The 27,950-nt window shown below is 28.1% G+C and overlaps 1 protein-coding gene across 1 annotated transcript in view; it reads left to right on the top strand.

Annotated features, from left to right (window-relative positions):
* Positions 1–27,950, top strand: part of LOC129960110 (uncharacterized) — a 280,895-nt gene that overhangs the window by 186,203 nt on the left and 66,742 nt on the right. Inside the window, exon 2 of the mRNA XM_056073244.1 lies at positions 22,131–22,250. Coding sequence (XP_055929219.1) covers positions 22,131–22,250 — 120 coding nt within the window. The remainder of the gene's footprint in view (positions 1–22,130; positions 22,251–27,950) is intronic.

The raw sequence follows: 27,950 nt of genomic DNA, 5'->3' as shown, positions 1-27,950 counted from the left end.
TTGAACCAAGTGAAAATTGTACCGTTGCTGCATAAAGCAATAGAAATACTGCTAAAAAGTAATTTATCCTATCTATAAAAAACGATGCATTGTCAAAACACAATAGGTTAAATGTAAATTTAAAAATGACAAAGCGCAAATTTTAATGCATCTGTATTTCTGAAAATTCTTTATTCACTTAAAGCGTGTTCCCTATCTTTGAAGACTCACTCAGCTGTTAATAATACTAGATTTCAGATGATTCGAAATTTTTCATCGTCTATTTTTTTTTTCTACATTTTTTTGTGTTCCAAGAATGCAAAAAATATAATATTCTTTATAATTTTAATATTTTTCGTATTTCAATAATGTAAAATATGCCGAATTTATTCAAAAAATTTCAAGTTAAAAAATAACAATTTAAAAAAAATAGACAACAAGTAAAAAAAATGTGGCTGAAAGATTAAAATATTTATTTTCAATGCTGCTGAATATCTAGTGATAGCAAATAGATAAAAATGGCGAAACATTTTTAAAAGGGATATTGAAAAGATTTCATTTACATTAGATGAAAAGCGCTCTTCCTCTTTCCTAAGACAGAAAAAAATATTGATTGCTTTATATTCTTAAGCAAGAATCGTTGCTTCTTTTTTTTAAAAAATGGATATTTTTATTTTTATAAACATTTCTTATAATATATGGCTGTTAAAATAATTTTTTTCTTTATTAATTCAACTTTTTTCATTTCGTTTATTATTTTAAGGCAGTATTTTTTTACTTTCTCGTATACATAATATAGAGAACGTGTAGTGATCGTTTAAAAATGCGAACTCGAAATTTTCATGAATCTCCACTTTTTAGTCCTTCCTGAATTCCAAAAAAATATTTTTGGAAAATGTCTGTTGATCTGTGACAAAGATAACTCGAACCTGCTTTGAGCTAGACGGTTGAAATTTGGTGCACGGTCTTTACACCAAATTTGCATATTTCTATCAACTTTTAAGGAAATTCTCTTCGGAGAAAGCTCGGCTGTTCGAATAATGTTAACAAAATAATTAAAAATGAAGAGAGCTTGACAGATAAAATTCGATACACAGATTTATAGATTAGACACCTGTCGAATTTTGTTCTAAATCCATTTAGAGGTTGTCTGTCTGTTGTCTGTACTTTCAAAAACATGCAAACACAATAATTAAAAAAAGACATGACATAAATATATCAAATTTGGTATGGAATTTTGTGAATAGAAGTGCAGTTTGGTGTCAAACTTTTGTTTTAGTCGTTTGAGAAAAACATGCCTAAAACAAAAATTCAATTTTTGGACACTATTAACCGCATGCATGCTATTAATATCTAATTAATTCGCTTAGAATGACGCGATATATTCAGTAAAGTTGCTATATTCGAGCCAAAAGTTAATATTTCGTAAGCATTGTACGCCAGTGCAGTATAAGATGTTCACTGGAAAGGCAAGTTTATTAAAGAATATGCGAGAAAGTTTTAGGGAAACCCCTTCCACTGGTTTTATCGAATAACTTATGTTTTTAAATGTCTTAATTAATTTATTTTTTTAAATCTTTTATCTATTTTTTTACGCGTTCTATTTATTATAGTATAAAAAGTTTTATATTTCTATATCCCATATTATAATATAATTTATTATTAATTAAACTAAATTATTTTATTTTACTAAATTTCTAAAAGTAATAGCTGAAATCTAAGCATTGCAAAATAAATATTCTGTTCTAGTTTATTTAAATTTAAAAATCAATACTATACATCGAAAAAAGACAGAAAAATATCATTTCTGTTTTAAGGAATGAAGCAAATTCTTTTCTCACCTTCTTCTCCATTTACGAAAGCCACAATTTATTAGTAATAAATTTTGAATTTTTAACGCCAGGTAGTTCTGCATTTGCCAAAGCAATGAATGATACAAAAAAAAAAGGCAACTGAATGAGAAACAATAACTAAAATTCAATATAACACTGTCAGACAGGGAAACATCTTTTTTTCTTTCATAGGTTTAAAAAACTATTTTTTGTTATTTGCGCTTTACCATACTATTAAATAACCAGGCACTTGATGATTATGTTACTATTATTTTTTTAGTTTAATGAAACAAGTTTTTCCTGTTTTCTGTACTAATATCATCTATTTTCATTTCTTCTTGATTAATTTAGTCTTGATTTTTTTTAAACTTTTAAATCATTTTGTACTTTCTTTTCTATTTAAGAAGAGGATGTCTTTTAAAAACTGTGTTTTTTTTCTCCTTAAAATTTAAAAAGTGCCATATCTAGAAATAATAATTCTAAATAAAACATCTACTTATACTATGCGTCGTTATGATTGTTTTTAAAAAATGAAATTCGATGGTTTTTAAACATCATCAAATTTATGTCGTGAAATATTTTTTTATCTTCTTTACAGCGAATTCAATATTTTTCTAAAATATTTTTTCTCTAGTTTTATAAATGTGAAACGTAATCAAACATATAAACTATTTTATTGCTGGTTTTAAGAATTGCAACATCGACAAACCATTTCCAACACATTAATATCTTTTTACACCAGACAAAACAAATAATCTAGGTTATAGCCCAGACTTGAAAATGAAGCTGAGAATTCTTTTAACTGCCTCATACTTCTTTATACTGTAACCTCGTGCGTGACTTAAAGTGAGTGCTCCGTCAGCTCGACTAAGAGACATCCCCCCCCTTATCCCTTTTCTTCCCCTCCCTTTCACTCACATATCTGGTTTTTATTATTTCTATTTTTCTCTTTCGAATGACACACCATGCCTCTGTGATGTATCGGAGAGATTTCTGCGTGAGAAAGAATTTAAGCCCGCTCCCGATAGAAGGAAAAGGCCCTCTCGTGTGATGGAAGGTTATTGGCGGCTTTATCTTCGTGATCTCAGACATTTTGGGCTGAAGTCTTTTTTAACGCTCTCTCTTGCCAAAGTAAAAGATAAGATGGTCGTTAAGTAACTGCAATGCATAATTTATCATATCGATGAAAAATATAGTTGGCAGCTGATAACATAAAAGCCATGTTTCGTTTTACTAAAGACAAAATTTTGATTGGTAAATGACCAAACTGACCTTCATAAATGTATTAAGAAATATCTTGGTGTTCTAACTTTAGCTATAGATATTAACATGTAAAGACATTTTTTTAATCATTTACATATAAATTTATTAAAAAATTTTTAACAATTCTCTTCCGTAAAAAATTATTATTCTTTCAAAATCTTTTGTAAGTCTGCTGCTGCATTTTCAGTTGGAATCAGATGATAGTGCAATATCGAATTGAATGACAGCCATTATAATGGCATTGAGACGGAACTATGATTTAGTCCTAGTGTCCATCATCGGCCAGAGTACATCTTTTTCATTTAAATAAACGATGTATCATCAAAGTAGAGACGATTCGATCCTGCACTTTACTTTACGCATCACCAATGCGAGAACTAACCAAAATGCCTGAAGTTTTTCATTCGCATATTTAAAATGAATTTTATGAGAACCAAATAAAAGGATTAAGCTCATATATCAGGTTTTTTTTATTATATTTCTTGAAGATTTTAATATTGTTTTAAATTAAATCATTTATAGCATGGAAAACAATTCTATTTCTTTATGTGTATAATTGAAAAAAATTAAAATTTCAATTTTAAAAAATTATTTTAAATTTTAAAATGCATTTTATTTAATGCGATATTTATTCAATTCAAAAGCCAGTTCTTGTTTCATTTTTTTTTTTTTTTTTCAAAATCGATTTTTTTCAGAATCTGTGTTTTTATCTATAGAATTTAAGTAAAATATACGTCTTCTCTATTTTTGTATTATGTTTGTAAGGAAGAGCATTTTCTTTCTCAAACGTCTGCAATTATCCCCCATTCAGTTTACCATGTTTCTCACCCTAATTGCCGCAGATATGAATAGAGCTTGTTAGCTGCAGAACAGTCCAGTTCATTAACTTCTTTATGATCATTTACTTCTTCTCTTAATTCTCAAGTAGGCTTGTGGAAGACATACAATTCATTCGTTAATGTAACAGTATGCTATCTCTATATAGTCTAAAAAAATTTATTTACAAGAAGTTTTCATTCGCAGTCTTTAAGCATTTCTTATCTACACGGAATTTTTCTTTGGAAGGATTCTTTTACCGTACAAAACTCATGCATTCGCTACTCATTAAATTTTTCCAATGCTTCTAATATTTAACTTATCATTATTTATTCATTTTATTTAAGTATTTATAATAGTTTTTTCCCCTAGTATATTTGCATGACTAAGCGTTTGTATAAACTAGGCAATTACGTGCAATTTAAAATGGTTTTTGAAATGACTTTTAGTTTAGCGAATAGTTTTAAAAAAATTGTGGAAATATATTGCTGCTCTCATAGTTATTTCTTATTTAAAAAAAAACATCTCTATCAATAAAAGACCGTTTTTCATATAATTTTGAGAAAATATTTTGTATTCTTTTTAAAGTCTGAATATTCGAGGAAAACTTTTGTAAAAGATATAAAATATTAAAGTAAAACGCATGTTTCATACTTGCCTCTAAATTTTAGATTACTGCTAAATTATAAATAGTTTCTTCTTTTAATAGCGTTAGAATTCCTCAGTGATATTCATTATTTAATGTTTTGTATCATAAATATTTCATTCTAATAAATGCGAAATGTTTTTATTAAAGAGAGTTATAAAAGAATTGCTTAATATTCGAGCGCCATTTCTTCGACTTCAATTAACATTCGAAAGAATGCAAACTAAATGCTTTTGATAAGAGCTCTCTATATTTACTCTTTAAAAAATGGCCTTTTCTTCGGAAAATTAATGGAATATTGATTAGGGACTGTACTTGCTTCTTTCACTAAAGTTGGAAGTTGATAAAATCGATGTCTTTTAGAATTTATTCTGCCAGAAATTGTGATAAATGATCTGCATTAAGGCACGGTCGAATAAGAATTTCCATTTAATTTCTGCTTTAACGATTACGTTTGGAGTTGGATTATCTCAAAAGACATTTATTGATGAGAATTTTGCCATATGCTCTCGCCATTACATTATTCTTATTAAGTAATTCTTTTACCAACTGTCAATGAAGATGTTCGGATTTTATTTCAAAACGTGTTTATTGTAGTATATATTTAGCATTGCGAATTATAAAATTGAGAAATTTTATGATTCAATGTCTTAAGCAATATATTCAAGTTGCATTTTCTGTAGTATTTGTTATTGGGCTTTTTAAAAACAGTTGATAGTTAAATAGTTTGTAATCATAATATTGCGATAAATTACAGTTTGAAAAAAAAAGTATCTATTTAGAAACTGAATAAAATTGAATATTAGAAATAAAATTATGCTTTTAGATAAGAATACTAGTAATTTTGAAATAGTCATATGATGGATTTTCGTTGTTGTTAGTGATACGTATCAGTTATTTTGAAATATTTTTTTACTGAAATATTCTCGCTTGCTCATTCAGAAATTTGTATATTACATTTGTTGAAATTTATATCATGATTTTATGTTATTTATTAATTTTACATTTGAAATTTTCTGCCTGCTCTCTATTTTCCTATATGTTCTTATTGCTCATACTCTTTTTAATTTCCTCTTAATTTTTTAAGATGATTTATATGGATTCTAATACATACTTCTTAAAATCAATAAAACCGGTATTATTCATTAATATAAATAAGAAAAGCGAAAAACACTCTGATTAATGCATATTATCATGGCCCATCTGATTATTCAAACTGAAGATGAAGCTTCCAGCTTGCAATTATTGTCTGTTATAAACTCAAATAAGTTTCGAATTTCAAATTAAATATTGAAATTCTATAAATCTACTTCTTCAATCACTCGCTCTCGTAAGCATTATCTTCCATCAATGAATGTTAAATGCAATTTTATTTGTATGTTGATTATACGAATTCTTAATCTTTTCTTTTTAAAAAAATGTTCGAATGAATTGCTATATTTGCAATAATCGATATATTAAGACAACCATTTGTACATATATAAAATATGTTGAATAACTAGAATGCAATAAAAATGTGAGTAACTATCAGGAGAATGTCATTTCTAAGCCTTAACGTCATTTTTTGACACCGTTATGGACACAAGACAAGCTTTCTGACGAAACCAAACAAAGAAGTCGAGCAGTGATCCCGAAGGTCAACAAAGACGCATATCTTCTCCTTGCACTGCCGTTAGGGTTAAGAAACTTTTCCAATTTGTCACCAATTGAATAAAGAGGAGAATTACATGGGAGATGGCTAACGAGTATGTCCGAAGATGGATGTCCGAATGCATAGCATCACTGCCCTGATAAATGGTGATTCCCGTCATTTTTGATGGATGGAGAATAACGACGTCCACCCTTTTCCGCCCTCGACACCGTAATAATCGTCTTCGGCCTCCAATGACTTTTCTCTGTTGCCATTCTGGAGACGGAAATCTTATTCAGAAAATGTCATTTGACATGAAAGATCATAAAGAAGTTATGTCGTGTTTTCCTTATTTAATCTGCTGGTCTAGTTATCTTTAAATAGTTCTTTTAAAAATTTATATTAAGACATTCATTTATAGTATTTAAAGAACATCAAGTGACTAGTCTATATCTTTTGATGACCGAAAGCTCAATTCGGTGACACAAGCAGCATCAACTCTTATATTGATATAATTCATCCTTATTTAAAGGATGAACTATATAAATGACTAATGATATTGATGAATTATATCAATTTGCTCTTCATGACAGCTAAATAATGATAAATTGCTCTTATGATTCTAAATGGATAATTAGGGAGAGGAAAAAACAGACATCATATTCATAATTATTATGATACGTTTTAAATTTTAAACTTTCAAAAAAATGAGCGTGTCTGGAAATTTATTCCTAAGTAACAATTTATTTTTTCTTTAACAAAATAGAAAAAAAATGTAATACCAAGATAGGAAATAAAATTGAATACTAGTTAGATACGTTTGATAAAGACAAAATAAATATCATTGGATATGAGCTAATTAAAAAAAATATAATTAATAGATCGCTTCGTGTTTTGAGAACGAATTGAATACGAATTCCGCCATCCAAAACGGTCCACAGCTGCAGTCATTCATTTGAAAAGTACGAAACTTTGCGCATGATTTTATAAAAATACGAGGAACGTGTACAATGAATAAAAAAAATTAGTAGCGATTATGGTCACTAGAAAATTCACAGTTTATACGCACATTTTTTTTCTACTCAACTCCGGAGTTGAAATGAAACCTTCAAACACGCGCAGATAATTTGTTTTCTGAGTATCTGCAGTTCACAATTGATTTAAGCTGACGAGATTGCGGTTTGTCAATAAATTGTTTTTATCTAAACGCTTCATCTGTACAACTTTTGAATGGAAATTTCGGACTTAGAAGGGACTTCGAACATTTGCAGTCTTTGCTGATGAACTCCAAATAAAAGCGAATGGAAATTGAAGAAAAAGAATTGTTGTCTCTTCAATCTGGATAAGATTTTTTTTTTGATGTCATTTCTTTAGAGGTAGTTGAAGAGGTAAACGCAAATATAGAGAACAACGATTTCAATTTTATGGCTGGTATTGGTGTCCAAAACAAATTATCTAATAATTTTTATGGGCTTTATAACAACTGAAAATTAATTTGCTTTATATTACAGTTTCTATGATAATATGGCTTTTGTAAGTATATTTGAAACAAAATGATTTTATTCTATGAATGTTTTCTCTGCCAGGAAGTTTTCATTTTTATGGCGAATGATTCAGGTTATAGGTTGCTCTAAATATTAGAACTTTAATTCTGCAGAATAAAGGCAGAATTTTTTATTCAAATTAAGATAAATTTCATATTTTCCTAAATGAGCTTATGTTGTTCGCATAGTTTTTTATTCTTAGGAAAGTGTGGAACATAAAAATTTCAAAATCAAGATTTTTTTTTCAGAAAATTTATGCATATTTGAATGAAATTTGAAAACAAGTTTTAAATGTAAATATTTCATTTCCAGTGGATTTTACATAGAAATGCTACAAGTTAATTAAATATCTACGTATAACAAAAGATAATGCGGTCTCTATATATGTTTGCAATCTACTACCGAGACCTAGAGTTATCAAATTCAGCATAAATATGGAGAGTAAAAATGTGTGCTGGGATCAATGTTTATAAGATATTAATCAATAATTAAGGGAGACTTTAGCATTTATCTGCAAGAATTTGAAAACAATATTGCACAAAAATGATTTATACATTGATTTTAAATTTAGAAATTATCTTTTTACTGACACAATTTAATTGCCATACAGTTTTTCCAACTGGTGTTTTTTGCAGGATTTTTAACAATAATTTCCATTAAATCAGTGAAATTTAAGTCAATTTCGTTGCTTCATCAAATATTTTATCGTATAATTTTCTTCCGTTTGATGAGAGCTAAGGAAAGAAGATTATATTTTTATCTGTACACTTTGCATGAGGAAAGAAAAATTTTATGCAACTTGCAATTAGAAAATAGATAACCCGGATGGTTACATTATAATGGCATTTTGATGTCATGAGATTTGATTCGATTTGTGATGTTTATCTGCACAAAATACAGAGCAGGTAAATAATATGGATTTATATCTACCATAATTTGAGGCTTAAAATTTACTTTATTAAGTAAACCATGAACAAACTGTATTTGCGTGAGAAATTGAATGGAAGTTAAACATTATCTATATGTTCCAGTGAAACAGATGCGAAAGGTGCTAATAGTAAACAATTATGAAAAACATCACAGTTACAAAAATGCTTAGAATTCACACTGCAAGAGACAAATATTTTAATACATAATGCGCATTTGTTTTTTCGGAATTCAGTTTTCGATCTAATTGTTAAAAATAGCACCCGTCATTGTAAAATGCATGGTGAAAGGAATTTCGGCATTTTCAAACTGTAAACATTTTGTGTATTTCTGTTCGAACAGAGAATTTGACACATGTTTAATCTAAGTACAGAAAGATTGGAAGATTAAAGCTTGTAATCGGAAAATAATAAATATTTACTTCTTAAGATTTTAAGTTATTGTATTTTAATAGGCAATATAATTAACTATATAAGATATTAAAGTCTTTTTCTTAAGAAAAAGCAAATTTTTCAAGTTGGACTGAAATAGTTCTTGGTGGAATTTAAACATTATTCTGTTAAACCATGAAGCGCCATGTCACTCATCGGTGACAGATACTGAACTTTCCGTTCGTGCCTCCGCTGTCACTGTTGACTGACTTGGTGCTTTTCGTTCAGGCCTCATCAGCCACTTTGAAATTTCCGTTCAGACTATGTAAGTCATTGTTGATTGACGATATACATTTAAAAGGTCATTTTCTCTTAACCTGGAGATGTACCCAAAAATGTACTTAAATGTACTACTTTTATCGAAAATTCGCATAGATCTCTTATTGTCAACATATCAAAGAAATTTGTTATCGTAGACTAGAACAAAAAGTATGTCAAAATAAGCTTACCGCTTAATGTTTTAAATTTTAAAATCTTTTCCAAAATCAAATCATTTAATCTTTGAAAGATAATCAGGATTGTAAAAGTGTTCTATTATGACAATTCTTCCGTTTAGAATGCATCCCAAATAAATATATACAAAAGACTTCAAAATAACTTTGAAATAGAACGTTATTTTTTATCGCAAAAACTTTCGAAGCGGATGCAGAAGCGATTCTTTATTTCTTCACATACCAGAGACAATTTTTCTCCCGGTATCGATCTAACTGGATGGCATGTCTGGAGTAAAACCTTGCCACTTCTCCTCCCATACCTTTCTTTTTTTCCCCTTTCTTTCACCCCTTTAATATCTACAGCAATCCAATGAACTTTAGCCCACGAAGAAGGGGTTGGCAAAGTGAAGGGAAAACGGAAGTTGATCGATGCCAGGTGTCACGCACGTGTCACGTGCACCCTATTCCGTGGGCATTTTTTTATGCGTTTCCTCGGTGTAAACACTACATCCGTCCTGTCCACGATCATCCCGTCTGCCCACCCCCACACACACACTTTTGATATTTGCTCACTGTCACTCGCAGCAACGCGTTCCCGAAGGGTGTCCTGGCAACTTATGTTACTGCATTCTTATTACAAGTGAGTTTAAGACACTGTGGTTTTCCTGTTTTTCTATATTGTTTATTCGTTTCTGTATAAAGTATCTTATATATGCAAGAGATATATAAGATATATTATCCTATGTGAAACTGGAGGCATATATGATATATAAGAATTATGGTATGAAAATAACTTTAAACTTCACTGTTTGCTTCCTTTAAAATAAATTTTAAACGTACTTATATAAGTATACTGAAAAGTTGATATGTTGAAAAATGTGGAGGTCAAAATAAAAATCTTTAAGGATGAATATCATGATCGAAATATTTTTAGTAAGTTAGGATATTGATCAGTTTTTATCGTAACTTTAAAATATTATTATCTTTAGTAAAAATTTAGAAATTAAATTTCGTAATGTTACTTACTTCTTTCTTTATTTAGCACAAGAGCACTTTTATGATTTTCGGTTTCATCCCTTGAATTTTCAGTAAAAATATTTTTTATTTATTTCTGCACTAATAAAAGTATTTTTTAAATATTTATTTATCTTTTATATTTGTAATATATTTAATCATTCATTTCTATAATTGTTTTGAAATCTTGCTTTCAATTTTCCTTTTCAAACTTAATACCAGATGGTTTCACTCATACGAAATAAAATTTAATTAAAACTGAAAAATTAAATAATGATTAAGTTCTGACAATAAAATTTTTTCAGGTGTGAATATTTCAGTCATCTGAAATTCCCACAGTTGTACACTTCAGGAAAAAAGTTCATTCTAATACGAAATGAGCGAAATATTGATTACAAAAGCTCTGAAACTGGTTAAAATTTATTGTTGAGATTTAAAAAAATGCCGAACACACATTAGTATTCTGATGTATCTTTCATTTTAATGTTTGACGACGCGACAATACTTCTTGAATTTAAATGAGCTAAAAAATGAGTAATTCCATTAGTTTTCACAGTATACTGTACGAAGTGTTTGTAATACTCTGTTACCCATACATCTGTTCAGTTTATTCCTGGGGCTTTTTTCGTTTCTACATCATAACTTTTCACAATTTATATTCAACTTGTAACTATAAGAAAAAAACGCATCACTGTTTCTGTGTAATTTGAAGAAAGCACTAATTAAATTTTTTTTAATGAATTTCCATTATTTTTTATCATATAGTACTGTTATTTTTATTCATTTGTATTATTATTTCTGAGTAACCACTCACACTGATTAAAATTTTTCCTTTGTAAATTTGCTTAGGTAACAGTTTAAATATAATGTCTTTAAATTAGATTGCTCTTAATAACGATGCAAGAGATGGAATATTCGCGTTGTACTATTCATAAATCTGCCTCGTCCTCTTGTTTGGTTTTCGTAACAGCTTATAATGTTATTTCCGTAGTAGAACATTGATCCATAAAATAAAATCTACAGCATGGGAAAACAAACAAAGAAACAAATAAAAACGCTGTGCAAGTCTTGCTTGATATGTTCGGGAGAAAATTGAAATAATTATGATTGTGTTTGGAACTCTTTCTTATGTTCTGTGCAGAAATTAATTTCTGGCACTTTTTATTAATATCTACATTTTTTATAATGTGAATTTAAAAATTTTTATATCAATTATATTTAATCTACTTTGGAAATAAAATAGACCAAAACTTGTCTAATAAAAAAAAATTGACTTTACTCCGAATAAAAAGGGGTGTTTTTTTTCACAAACGATTGCTCCTTATTTAACCAACTAGATAAAAACAGTGATTTTTAGATAATATTATATAAATATATTAAAAGCTTTTAATCTCCTTGTTATTTTTTAAATTTAATATAAAATGTAATACATATTCATTGTGAAAAAGAATTCATTTTTAGGTTCCACATAATTAACATTCGTTAAACGAACGAAAATAATTCTGTTTCGTTAGAAGCAGTGTATCACGTGCTCCTAGGTTTTCTTCGTATTCTAACTTTTTCATTTAATAGTGTGGCGCAAAATTATCATGTTCTGGTCTTGATCCATTCATTTTTTTCCCCAGCTAATTCAATTTCCTTCGTATTTGATGCGATTTTTTAAAAGTCACGAGGCTCAACTGTAAACAGTTTTACAAAGCCTCAATATATTTAAATAAATAATACATAATAAATATATAGACAGTATGAAATTCTAACAAATGATATAGTAATATTTATTGATATCTTAAAATAATAATTTGATTAACTTTCTTAATAATATAAAATATACAAATTTAAAAATTCAAAAATGTGGTAAATTTTTATAGCTCTTTTGATTTTACATATTGTGCAAAAATTAAGCTCTTTAATTATTAAGGGCTTTAATTGAAAATCACGAAGAACCTGAAGTATGCATTATTTAACAAGAGAAAATTCAAAAAGATTAAAGAAAATAATTTACACGTATTTGGACCAAAATTTATTTCAAATCTCTAAGTACAGTAATAAAATAAATTGACACATTTCATTCATGTAACTCATTGTATTTATGACTAACTATGTTCACTTGCATTCTGTGGAGACAGATAAGCAAACATTGTTTAAAGAATTTCACAAAATATTTGATTCATATCTACATTTGTGCTATAAAGTCCCCATTCCAAATTACATATGTATAGTTCATCGCATTTTCTACTTAATACATCGCAGACAGACGTAATTGCAAAAAACTGGTTTTCTTCCTGACTTTGCAATGTCTTGAATTATGGAGATTCATCGAAATTTCAAAATGGAATCTCTTGACCATTGCAGTACTTCCGTCTTCGCAACGGGAAAAAATAAATTGAAAATAAATTATACTGCTCTACAAAGTACATTATTTTTTTTTAAGCCGAACACATTAAGCGCAATATAATCCGATGCACAAGCCCCACTAATTAGATGTAGTTTATATCCTTTATATTTTTTATAAGCACTTTTCTCCTGATATGGGGAGGAAAGTGCCATTAGTGCCCGCATCGACTTCTTGCGTAGTTGAACGCAGAGGGGGGGATGGCAGCGCCTGTAGAATATCGATCTCCCCTGCTTTGCATGGTCGTAATCTGTCTTCATTGATATTTTTAAAACCAGTCAATAAAACAATGGTCGACGCGAGCCGAGAACAAATCTTCGTCCGGAAAAGCACAGAAATGGTATTACTTTGCTCCGAATCATTAAACATGGAGAAGATCTTTTGTTTTTACTTTATGATCCCTCTGTTTCTCTCCACCCCCCACCACCCCCGTTCTTTTTGGCAATTACTGCTCCCTTGTCACATTCCATTAATTCCCTTCTCTAGGGAAAGAGGTAGGGTATATTTATTAAGTATGAGGTAAGCTTTTTCTATTCAGTTTTGAGTGAACTAACTGTTATTCATAAAAATTTCCGTTGATTTCATCGAGATCCCTTAACTAATTAAGTTGGTTTTGCAGGGAGGGGGGCTTTTTTTTTTTTTTTTTGTAAGCATCTCAATTAATTCGCGCTTTGTTTGTATATAAGGCAAATATTTGTTACTGTGAAATTAGATTAACTAAAGGGTATTTGCTTACTTTTTTGCAAAACATTTCAAGGGGGGGGTCCTTCTTCTTCCTACCTTCTTTTTTTTTTCCTATTTACTTAAAAGAAATGTGATTTTTTAAGGTTTAATTCGAATCCATGTAATGCTCAAATGCATTAAATTGAAACAAAATTAAACAAATAATTAAATAAAAGTATTATACAAGTTTTTTTCTACCATGGAAAAAAAGGGAAATTATTTAAATGAATATCTCGTTATATAAAAATTTACAACTGTAAAGACTGAGTGAAAGATTTGTTAAATGGGAAATGGTAAATGATGGAGGACTGAAATGGTTTCAGATTGCTTTCTTTATATTCCTCTAACTGTTAGCTAATAAGCTTGTTTAAATTTAAAATACAGAGTGAGTACAAACGATGGACCCGATTTTAAAAAATCATATTTTCAAAACTATTGCATATATTACAATAAGTGATACATGAATTTAAAGAGAAATATATCAAGTTTGTTTTTTTTATTTCAGTTACAGATGTCCGATGTGTGACCCTCTTGTTACACGGCATACGTCCCGTCTGTAATACAGTTCGTTCCAAACATTTTGTAGCATGTCTCTGCCAATGGTTCTGAATGCTGGAAAATGCGTTATTTAAGTTTTGGTAGTGTTTTCGGCATTGGTGGTACCTAAACAATGTCTTGTCACAATGATTTCTTTTTGTGGGGTTATATCAAAGATAATAGACAAAACAAAATGTATTGGATTGGAACGAATTTGATTACAGATGGAACGCATGCCGTGTAGCAAGAGAGTCACACATCGGACATCTGTAATGAAAAAAAAATTCGCATATTTCTCTTTAAATTCATGTATCATTTATTGTAATACGTACAGTAGTTTCGAAAATATGATTTTTTTTAAAATCGGGTCCATCATTGTACTCACCTTGTATTGTATTAAATATAATGCATGTAATATCGGTCTAAGTGAAAACACTCGTGGTCTTTCCTGTTTCCTAAATCAACTATAATATAAATAATTCGTTTCAGTATTCGGAATGCCATACTACATGGTTCAGATTACAATCATAACTCACAGCTGTTTACCTAAGTCTAATGGTCATTCTCAAATGAATTGCCTCTTACCTGTCAAATCATGTGATCAACTGTGTTGAGTTGTTGTCCATCCAAATGCATGATCAGGTTTCGATTGGTTTTATCAGTAATTAATCTCAAAATTTATCATAGTCATGATCAGATTTTGATTAGTCTAAAAGAATAGCAGGAAAAAAAGACGATGTTTTTAAGTTATGTTAAGACGATGTTATATAATAATTTTCAATGTAAATCATCACATAAATTAGCTAATCCCTCGACTTATAAAAGATTCATTTCTCCGCTTTGTCTTCTAAGATATCAATCTGACTGGTCGTCGCGTATGCATTTACGGCGATCATCTTTTCTAATTATGAATTTCAAATTTAGATTTCTTTTCTACATTTTAATAATTTTTTTATTTCTAATTTGATAAATTCCTTTCTCTGGAAAGGCATGTATTATTATACCTTGTCATTTTTATTTCAGCGAAAGGAATGGAATATAAATTATAAACTTCTTATTAAAATCTACAATAAATTTGTAGATTTCTATAAAATTTTGACCAAAATCCCTTCAGTCTGTTCGGCTGTTTGAATATAAGTTAAACGATAACTACAAAATGAATATTTGGTATTCAGATTTATAATATAAAATGCAAATCCGTATCGAATTAGGATTTGACCGTCTGTCTGTCTTTACTTTCGTATGCCTATAAATGTGATTGCTCAAAATCTCATAAATTTCATACGCAGTTTTAACATTCTGATTTTCCTGATTTGATTCCATCAAAAGGTTGACCGTATGTCGGTCTATACTTTCAAAAGCATGTAAACGCAATAACGTAAAAACATAATTACTTTAAAAAAATGAAATTTGATATATGATTTTGTAACAAATTTTTTGTCCATCGCGTACTTTTACACTTTAAACAGACGCACTTTTCTGGTACCTGCGTATTAACCGCATTCCAGCAATTAATCGAAATGCACATTTTTTGTAATTATTATTCGCCATTTGCATGTGGTTAATAATATGCAAATGCATTCATTTGAGAGCTTATGGAAAATTTTGGGAGCCATTACCGATAGTTAGAAAAGTGTGAAAACTTTATTTATGTCTATCAGATATGTAAATTAATGCTGCTTGACATACTTTCTAAATAAACTTGCTGATTAATATCTTATTCTATGCAAAGATGTTTTCCCAAAACAACTCAAAACTTATACTTGAACGTTGTAATGCTTGCTTTAAGAAAAGCATTCCTGTAAATATCGTACTTTCTAAGCAGTGCAATGAATCGATTTTTTTTCCAAACCAGGTGTTTTCATTCCACCATCGCTTCCACTACGAAGATAATTTTCAATCGAATTAACGATTTCCATGGAGTAGAGGAAAAGGGCATTCTTATTTGAAAAACCAATAAATTTTATTTATCACTTTGTTTGTAACGCGTCATCAGTTACGTTAGACGAACTTGATTAATTAAATACAAGTAGTTACCAATATTTGGAAGTTAATAAGGAATGAAGGTTAATGTGAGAGCGAATTCATTAATCTAGTTACGGAAGAAATCTAATTTAAAACAATTCGCTATTTATGGTGATTTAAAGCAACCCATTTCCAGACCGTAGATTCATTAGCTCTTCATAATTAATTCTGAGCTTTGAGGTGTATTCGCTATTATAATTCTATGCTTAAATTATGAAAGTTTAATTGAATATTTTTCAGCAGTTAGTATTCTGGAAGGTAACCCTCTTTTACTAATGAACTATAATTGATACATTGAGTAAGAATTGCATATAATCATTTCATTTTTGTTCTGTATTTAAAAGCTTAAATTCTATATTGGTTCAATAATCATTTTCTGATTTCCTCTTTCTTTCTCTTTGTAAATAAAATATAATTATTTATTTTGTCACATTCAAAGATAAAGTATTGTATTCTTAAAAAATGAGATGAATTTCAATGTTTTAAATACATCTTCCCGAGTTATAAAACACATTTTTAGATCTAAGTGTGTTTGTCTCTAGATCTCTGTATATGTGATTACGATAACTCAAAATCATATTGATCTAGGTAATTGAAACTTGGTATGCGGCCAATACATCAAATTTAGTTTCTATGAAATTTTAAACGATAGCTGTTCAAAGTAAATTTGTATGTCTATCTATTCGAGTATAAATGAATAGAATAACTGCAAAAGAATAAGAGCTTGATGAATAAAATTTGATGAATTGTTTAATCAATTTAATTTGTTGAGAAGCATAAATTTTTGGACCCATTTCGTCAAAAAAAAATTTGATCGTCTATGTATTCGCATATATTTTTCTGTGATAAGTCAAAAAACATAGCTATTTACATAGATGAAATTTGGTATTTAGTTTTGTACCAAAATTATATATCTGTATCAAATTTAGGTTTCAGTTTATCTAATTTGCATATTCTACTTTCAAATTATTCTATAAAGTAAAATATGTGCAATATATGTTAAAAATCGATGAGAGAGAAGGGGCATTCGCGAACTTCTGTTGACTTTCCCTCCCTATCTTGTCGATGTGCTTTTGAGGTATGTAGACATTAATAATTTCAAAATGTTTTCAAAACATAAGAAGAAAATGTACTAATGAAAGACGGTTCAAAACTATAAATAAATCTCTTAAATTATCAAATATATATATAATGTTTTAATGGTTTTGCCAATAATTTATATAAATAATAGTGAAACATGTAAATATTTTGTACACTATAGAAATCCTAATTACTGAGTAAAATTTCTTCCGATTTTTTTCACAAATACTGTAAGTAACGAAATACTGTAACGACGAACTGGCTCACAGCAAGTTTGGAGGTCGCTGGTGTCGACTCTCGGATATTTTTTTTTAAAGTAGAACTTATGCATTTTCAAGCAGTAAGGTTGAAACTGTTTTTCGTGTTTTAAAATATTTTATATAAATGTATTTTTACATTGAAATGTTATATTTGTATTTTATTAAATGTGCATATTAAATGCACGTGGGATTCTGTGAGTATTCATATTAAAAATGATTTTTCCCCACAAGGCACTTATGGTTCTTATTCGACAACAGCTGATTTGATATAATTAAAGTAACTTTTGTAGTATTTCGAATATTGCTCAGAAATACTTGCAAATGAAAAAAAAAGCTGTAATATTTAGTGGGGCCGCGGTGGTCTGGTAGTAAGATCTTATTTTCGGAACCGGAGAGTTTCATTTTCGAGACCCAATTCCTAAGAAGAACGGTCGTGTCAGGTGGTCTGTTGCACGTTAAATCCGCCGGGGCCAAACGTCCTCCCGCTGTTGTAGTGTGGAAATTCAGAGAGGGGGTGCCAGCTCAGGTGTCGTTCTCAACATCTGACCGCAGGTTCAAAATTACGAGGTCCGTCCCAAAGTAGCCCTAGAGTTGCTTTTAAAAAACGGGACGTTAATATAACTAAGCTATGTTATAGTGGCGATTAATCCGATGATTAATTTTTTATTATTAAAAGAGCTGGAAATATTTTCACTCGAACAACAATATATCAAGTAGTAATAATTAATTTTAAATTGATATCCTAGAACATAAGTTTTCAATGGCGGACAGTACCCCTCAGTAAGCGTTGGAGCCTTCTATTGAAAGCGAAAGTGGATCTAGAGCAACCCTATTTTAATATTTGGTTATAATTGACTATTAAGGAAAAGAGGAACGTCGGAATGATTTATTTTTGTAAAAAGAGCAGTGATGCAAAAAAAGCTTGGGAGCCTTTGATACATCTTTTAACAGAAATAAGTGGATTCCATTCTTTAGACTTTGACTTTTTCTAGAGGAACAAAAATAAATTGCAGACAAGACAAGAAAGAAAGCAACCCAGTACCTTTCTTTAGCTAAATATAGAATTTTATTCTAGATTAGAGAAATAAAATTTCTAAACTAGAAAAAAGAATTTCTTTCCTACATTTTGAAACTGTTGCCATCATGGTAGAGAAGTGAGAGATTTTAATAAACTTCAACACTGATAGGGAAATACAGTTCGCGAACCAGGTGCAGTCCACTTAGGGGTTCTAACTAACTGGTCGTAGATTTTAAAATAATAGTAAAGTATAGTACAAAATAGAATAGTTAACAGTATGTATGCATTTTGAAATAGCATTTGTAAATTTATACCAACTTAAAACGATATTTTATGGCAAAAAAGCTAAATTTATTGCAGAATATAACTTTTAGAAATACAGTAAGAGGCATCATCGTATTTTTAACTAATAATATTTGTTCACATCTTTATTAAGTTTTAAGTAAATTATATTGGCCAACAATGTTTCTATATTGCTTTTAAAAGAGTTTGTGTACATTTGTAGTACATGACGTTCTTTCGAGAATTTTGATGCATAGTGAACTACAAGATTAAAAAAATAACATTTTATTTATCTAAAAGTATTGCCTGAATAAAAATGAAATGTGGAGTCTTTTTTTTTCAGTATTTGTCTCATTAAAGTTAATTTTTTTTCCATTGAAATAGGAATTACAAGGATTCAGGAACTGAGCAATATTATGATATCTTAATATCATTATATATAATTAATTACGAAGCTGTAAATAACTTTTATTGCTGTTTGATATTAAATTCGTAATTGCGTGAAAAAAACTTTTATTCTCATCATAAAATAGGTTTATGCAAATTGTAACATTAGTTAACAATTGTAACATTAGTTAACAAATTGTAACATTAACAATTAGTTCCTTTCTATTTATAATCTTTTTCAAAACACAATTAATGTTTGTTTAACATTCGACGAAAAAGGGAATTGAGAATTCGAATTCAATATTCACTTTCGAATATAACATTAATCTTGAAATGCACAAAAAAGTACATGAAATATGATAAACAATTGATTATGCGTCTTTTTCATGCTTTACTTTTATGCTGCATTTAAATAAAATGTTCCTGTGATTTTTAAAGAAGAATAAAAAAAATCGCTATCAACAATAAGAATTCTACATTAAAAAATAAAAAGTCTCAAGTAAGCTTCGTTGGAATTCCTTCCTTACTTCTAAGAAATTTCCCCTGCATGTTTTTCTCCGAAAGGTTTTCTTTCTGTTCCAAAGGTACGCGTTCGTATAAGACACCGAAAAAGAAGCAAAAGGTTTGTTCTTTCTGCGCTCGTTGTTTTGAAAAATGAATTCTAAATTTAAAAGAAATGATAAGATAAATAGATATTTGAAATATTTTATTTATTGGATGTTTTTCGGATCTCTTAATGGGTTTTGTATTCTATACCGTTTCATATCTAGTAATTTATTAAGGCAGGCCAAAATAATGATTTCTTCAATCATTTTCTTTTAACGTAGGAAAAACATAACTTTGCTAAAATTCTAAATGGCATCCAAGTTAAGAATTAGCTTTGAAACTTATTTTCATTTTTATAGTGGTTTTATTTTTCCCTATGGCATTTATTAGCCCCGCTATTCAACTTATTAGTATACATATTTTAATTTCATTTATAAAGCAAAGTGACTATTAAAATATTTTGAAAGAATAAAAATGTAATGTAAATATAATTTTCAATGTTTGTATATATTTCTGTTCATCATTTTGAACTTCATATCTCGAATATGATGGTATTTCAAAATTTGATATATCTAATGGGGTTTTTTTTATAAAATCTATTTTTAAAAAATTATTTACAGTTCATGCTTTTACAATTTGATTTTTCATGTAACGAATTAAAATCATCAATAAAAAAAACTGTCATATATTGTATTTTTTATTTTTAAAGTTTTACTCTTCACAATTTTGGATTAAGTGAATGGCAACAATTTATTTTGTTATTTCGAAATTTCAGATATTTATTTTAACTATCAAACCTTCACTGAGAGTATCAGCCAATCAATTTCACATTCAGGAAAAGCACTTTTCTTGGAAATGGATCCTTTTACAAAAAAAAGTTAAATCATTTTCTATGGAAAATAGCACTTTGTGGCATTAGAGAATAATTTATTTCATTCCTTTCAGGAAGAAAAAAATCAATCATTTATTTGTAATGAAATCTGTATGTATTTTATATTTGACCAATTTTTGGAATTGCTTGTAACAGAAAACTCTTATAAAAAGGAATTTTACTGAATTTTCTATGGTAGAAAATTGTGAGAACTAGATTGGGGTGAGAGGAAGATACATGAACCCAAGAGAAAAAAGAAAGTGGACTTTCCTTTCTTACTAAATTGGTTATTTTCTAAGATAGCAATTACTTTGCCGAGCAAATTGGAGAAGAAATGTAGCTACTGCGAAATTTGATCTTGTGCTCCTAATTATACCTTAGGCACATACCTTTCCTAATAACTTGAGCCTTCGAAAACGGATTGTTAACTGTGGTTCTGAAATGTCTTTCCCGCCCAAAAATGTTTCGCTGCTGCGATATTTTTTTTTTTTTTTCTTAACTGAGAGTCAATTTTCTAATGACGTGTGGATGCTTCGATTTATAATAAACTTGTTAAACAAGAGAAAGTGCTTTCAAATTTTTAAGGAAATATGAAATATGTATTAATTATTTAACATTGCTGGTGTTGAGTAAAATTTCGTCAAAATAAATTCTCTTTCCGGAAGAATATTTATTCGCATTTCATATGATAATTTTAATACATTTTTTCCGTCTTCATATTTATAGTTAATTACTTGGAGTGAATTCATCTTCTAAATAATTATAAATTCATTGTTACGAGAACTTGATCCTTGATATTAATTACTTACCCAATCGAAGTACAGACGCTTGCTACACTTTTGGCGATCTAGTTATCGATTTTTGAAAATCATAAATCGCGCTATGGAATCGTCATTTGTTACCAAAGAACGTCAATCAAATCTAATGGACTTTCTTGCACTTATCTGTATTTTAATAATTTTCTTTGTACGGACTAATACAGTTTATCTCTTACAGATGATTTTTTTTTTTTGAAATCGATTTTATTTCTTTTTTCCTGTCATTCCTTTTTAATTTAATCTTTTACTAATTCATCTAATTTTCTATCAATACTAACTCAATTTACTCTATCAATACTCTACTCAATTTGCTAACTCATCAATCTAAATTTTTTGTTATTTGACTTCGATTTTCGCAAATCTTCTTTAAAAAAATTTTTGTAAAAAGATAGCAAAATGCAATGCAAAAATATTCCATATTTTGAAAAATTTTCTTTGTCCAAATATTTTCAATATCCAAACATTTATAGAGATATACATTATGCAACAAGATGTGTAAATAAATTTTTGAGAACAGCTGGAATTTTTATAATAGTGAAAATTTATACTGAATTATAATTTTTGTAAAAAAAAAAAAAAAGAGGTAGAATTTTTTAAATGAAGAAATTCCGAAATGCTTTTTCGGAAATGAATTTTGTTACAATTCAGCTAACGATGCTCTGCTTTTTCTTTCAGCCATGAAACGAAGACCTCTTCATGGTTACCCCCCGTGGATTCCTGGGACTCTGGAGGAATAGGGCTTCCCTATGGCTGGGAGGCCGCCTTTGACAGGGAAGGAAAAACTTATTTCATCAAGTAAGTTCACTTTCTTTAATCTAGGTATTGTTCTTACAGTCCTTTATTTCTGTAGCTGAAACATTTCGAAATCGCTTGTTTTTTCTGATAATTACATTCTAGTTCGAATGCACTTTTAAATTTCATTGAGTTAGAGAGCAGTAAATTCTGAGAAGAATACGTGAATAAACAACAATTTGTTTTATTTTTATTACTATAATTTTCATCTAAATTTTTTTCCTATTTAACATCAGAGTGTATAACGGTCACAAAAGTTCTAAAAACTATTTTTAAAAAACCCTTCGCGAATTTCTAGAAAAAAAAACTCAGAAGTTTTTTTCCGACGAATCAGAAAGAGAAATTGTTTACCAGAATACTGAAAAAATACTTATTCTTTTGTATTAAGGTAATGTTTTGAATATATTACTATTTGTACAAAAAGAAAATTATCGTAAATTAGATCTATAAAATGCCTTTACTGTTTCAAATTTTTTTTATTTAAATTATTGAATAAAATTTGTTTTATTTAACATTTAATTTTTTTATTAGTAAGCGTTATTTTTCAGTAGAAATAATATATTAGTGTATTTTTACAATTAGAAGTTATAAATATTTTTCAGAAAAGCAGCAGCGTAAAATCCTGTCTCAAAAAATATCCTTATTCCTTATTAAATTAATATATATATATATATTACATTGTGTTTCAATTAATTATGTTTAAAATAGCGATAGCTGCTTATAAGTTACATTGACATAATAGAAATTAATTTTTCAATCATTTTTATGTTAACTGAAGTTCAGAAAACTTCCATGAATTTGATTTCTTTTTTAAAGTAACTTCGTAAATATATTTCAGAATTTAGCATACAGTTTGTGAGCTCTTATCTAAAACCAATAAAATTTAAAAAATAATTTTTGGCAGAAATAATAAATATTTTCCAGTTGTATATAGATGCATTTTAATTAATTTTTTTAGATGATTCAGAATTTTGTGGAATTTATTACATTTTTTGTAGGGGTTGCATTATGTTATTTTAAATTAGCTGCGAAGACCTATTATATTAGCTATTTTTCTAAAAGTATCAGCAAGGAATTTCTTTGACAGCTTGCTTTATTTGAAAAATAATTTGTATTTCGTGAATTATTATTTCGAATTTTGCCTTGGGGGGGGGGGGCTACAAAATATGGTATTAAAATTTTTTCAACAATTCTTGTCATTTTAAAAACTTTTTTAGTTATTCTTCCGCTTATATATTTTTAATTCAAGAAACCCTTTTTTTTATCAATTTGCTTCTAAAAAAGAGTAAAAACAAAAGATGAAACTTTTCTAAAGTTAAAGAAAAATTCTCCAAAAGTATTCCTCTCGGATTTTTTATATAATAAAATACATCTCGCGATGGCAATTGATTTTAATATACTTTAAAGATTAATTAGTTCCCGATCTTAATTTCGATTCAGATTTATACAAAAGTTTTTAACTATATTTTTATAACTATATATCAAATTACTTGCTAAAAGAATCACCGTACTGTATGAAATTTAAAAATAAATATCGTGTTTATATATTTTTCGTTATAAAACAAATTTTGGAATTTCATTAAAATAAAATTACATTTATGATAGAAGTTTACAGAATTTTACTTTCAAAAACTGATGCTTGCATTTAATGGGTGCTGAAGTTATTTCAACATTAGAATAATTTTCAATTAGCTTTTAGTTGTGAAAAATTCTTTTTATCTAGCAACTTCTTTTCAGAAGGGTTTACGTTTCAAAAACATATGTGGTGCATAAAAGAATTTCCATTTTCCTCGATGCTAAAAAATATTGATACATGTCTTTCGAAAGAGTTTTTAGTTTCTTCAAAAGGGAGGCTAAACAAAACACATTTTGAAATCTCCTGTTAAAAATAGAGTATTAAATCTTTGCCATTGAAGAGAGTATCATCATGTCTCTCCAATATGTTCTTATATTAATATATTTTGTGTACTTTAAGGCTTATTATTCTTTCGTTGCAGTTTCTTCAAAAAATATATGAAACCTTTAGTGCTTTTGAAGCAACTAAACTCATTCAATTTTCTATATAAAAATTTAAATTGAATTAAAAATTTAGAATAAGATAAAATATTTAATGATTGAAACCGATAAATTTCAAATATATGTTCAACTGTCCTCTTATCAATTAATTTCAAATTGAAAAAAAATATTATTACCGAATAATCGAAATTATTTTTAATGAAATTATATTAAAGAAATAAAGAATTTTTTTATATAGTTCTTTCAGTTCTTGATTAATTCTTCTTTAATTAATAATTAAATTATTGACATCATGCTGATATATAATATGGTTACTATAGCTATTTTAATACATAATAATTTAATTTGTATTTAATTTAAATATTGTTTGTTTATGTGTCTCTTCAAAAAGTTTATAAAAATATGGAAATGAAATTTTTTGGATGTTAAATGAGATTTTTTTAGAATCTATGTTGTCAAAATCTGTTTTTAAGTCCATTTTCATATTAAACTTTGATTTTTCTGTATATTATTGGTTATCAACCTTTTAGAATTAAAATTCAATATTAGTTATACAGCATAATTCAGAAAATCATTCATGTTTTTAACATTACGGTTTCCCCCCCCCTTTTTTTTTCCATCATGCACAAATTATTGATTACTTTCCACATGAATTTGAATTCAGCATAAACTATAAATATTTTAACATCTGGCATATAGTTATATAGTATTGATTCAACTTATCTTAAACTACAATTTCACAAATATCACGTGATAAGGAAAATTTTCATGCATAAATATTTGTTAATATCACTATTAAATGATTTCTATAATTTTAATGATTGTTGAGTTTTAAGAAGCTTATTTAAGAAGTTTTATTTTTAAAAAATAAAGTATTTTTATTGCTGTATATATTTTCATCGAAACAACTGCCCGTTTTCTCTTTTAAATCTAAGGTCAGTACAATTTTATTCTCGTATATGAAATAAAACTTGTACTAACTTACTTACTAAAACTAAAACTTCCTTTCCCGTTACTTTTAATCAAGTTTCCACGGATGGTTTAAAGATTTTTGCATCAGAAATTTCTCTCCTAATCAAATAAAATTTATTTGTTTCGTGGAAGATAGTTGTAACTTGAGGCCTAGTAAGACGAAAATCGATCACTTCACAGAAATTAATTTTGGTTCGCTCTTAACCCGCAGTGGCTTCGACATTATTAAATTAATATGAACCGACTTTCAGTTTGAATGTAATGCGGCCTTCGATCCATTTTAATACATATCTCAGGTGATTTGTTTAATTGTTTTTTCTGGCAAATAGTTAAATTTAATTTATAAGAATATCGTGTGAAGTATCATATAGGAGAAATTAACCGTAACTATTTTCTCTACATGATAATAATTTCGTATAATTGCAAAAGAATTTATTAATATCTCATTCTGCCTTTTTATTGTATTTATTGCTCATATAAATTTCTTCGTAAAAAAATGTGAATTTTAGAACTGATTAAATAATTTTTATCATTTTGTTGTTTGAAAATTTTTTAAATTAACAAGCATTAGCATTTTAAATCAAATTAAAAAATATTCATGTCAGTTCAGATATATATACTTTAAATCATGACTCTATAAAAACTACAATCGATGAATTTCAATGCTTAGATAAGCAGGATGGTGTTCTTTTAAAGCAGGGATACTCAAATTATTAAAATTTTGTACCAATCAATAAAAATCATACATATATATATGATATAATATAATATTCCGATTAAAAATCCGTTTTATAAAAAATGGAGTATTTATAAACAACGGATAAAAAATCATGCTTTTAATTTCATTCATAAATGAACTTTTACATCAAATAAAGTTACACATGCTTTAGTAAATAGTAGGTAATAATGCATAATAGCACATATTAAGATTTATTATCAATACGGATAATTTTGTGAATGAGTTTGTTTTATTGTAACACTTCGATCTGTTATCTTTACTTATATTGATTTTAAGAGGGGCGATACAGGTGGCAGTTGATATTAATTTTGAATATCAACTGCATAAAAATAGTATTAAAATGTCATTTATCTATCATTAATGGTACATATCTCGCACTTTGGGAAACCCGTTTGAATATACTTCGAAACCGGTAGCATTTTAGTCCCAGAAATGTTAGTGTAGCGATGTTGATTTCCGATTGATTCTGTAAATGGTGCTTTTTAGAGTAAGTCATCTTGTTGCAGTGAAATCTCATGCTCTTGAAATCCTGCAATAAAAAGAAAACATTTTATATGGAATTAATAACGGCAGTAACTTGCTTTCTTTCTAACCAAATTTAGAAGTGTATTTATTAATACAAAATTTCAGGACTAGATATCGTAATATTTAAATTAGATGGAGGTACAATCGTCCCAGTTTGAAATGTTAGAAAATGAGAAAGCTTACTTTCATGAGCAAATTCATTCTAACTCCAATAGAATTTGAACGACAAATTCATTTTAACCTTCAATAGAAAAATTCATTTAAAAAAACCATTATACTTTTTGTTATGATATAGTTACATTTAAAATTATTTATTTTGATTATAGATATATTTGAAATAATGCTTCGTTTTAACAAATTTTTTTAAGAGTTAAAATCCAAATTTTTATCAGCACATATCATTCACACGATAAATTTTGTATCTTATCATATAAGACATTGAGAATGAATAGGATATTCTTATTACTATTCAATAAAATAAAATTTTGTTCTGCCAATTGATAAAACATTAATTCAATGTTTTTTGTACTAAATTGTGAAATGTATCTAAATATAAAAAATGTCAAATTTAAACTAAATTTTCAGTAAAAAAAAAAAGAAAAAAAGCGCTTCGGTCATAATTCGTTTAATTACCATTTTTAACACGTTGTCCATTAGTTACTGTTTTAATTGTTTTTGTAAAATGATAAAATTTTGTAGGAACTGCTAAAAGCTATCGATATCACAGTGGAATTATTTCTTTTATTACATCTCTTGTCCCATATTAGTATAAATAGAAAAAATATTCTTAACGAAAATCTAGTGCGATAACTTTTTTTCAAAAATTGCCTATTTTAATCGTGCAGTGTGTAATAGGTTGGAAACTTAAGTTATGAATAAATACGTTTAAAGTTGATGTAAATTTCTCGAAATAATTATTAACAAATTAAAATATTCTGCTTTTACAAATAATTAGGAAAAAAATAATCTTTTCGTAAAAGTATTTTTTTAGATTAAAACATTATTTTCAAAAGTGTTCGGATATCTATAGTGAAACATAACGCTACCATTTACACCCTCATAATTATATAAGCAAAATTTCCTTCTCCGTATCCGTCCCGGATGATGAAATGGACCGCATCCTAACCAGGAAAATGAAAAAAAGAAAGAAAATTGCTTCTTCATTTTGTCATAATTAATTCTGTGCCCTAAAGTCTCTGACTGCACTTCAAAAAGATCTCTCGAAACTGCGCCTCATCCTCATTATTCTAATGATCCGAACATCCGAAATAATTTCGCGAACTCATCTCATTAAAAGCTGAAATAACACTTCGAGTTCCATTAGCATGTAATCTTTATTTGAACTAATATCCGAGTTTAAAGAAATGTTGATGAGAAAAGTGAACCTTTTGATTCATTTCTTGAAACTCTTTCTGCCGTGTCAAATAAAAATAAATGTGTCTATCAAATTT

The sequence above is a fragment of the Argiope bruennichi genome, chromosome 2, assembly GCF_947563725.1.
Source record: "Argiope bruennichi chromosome 2, qqArgBrue1.1, whole genome shotgun sequence".
NCBI lineage: Eukaryota > Metazoa > Arthropoda > Arachnida > Araneae > Araneidae > Argiope > Argiope bruennichi.
This window is presented reverse-complemented; position numbering and strand designations above follow the sequence as displayed.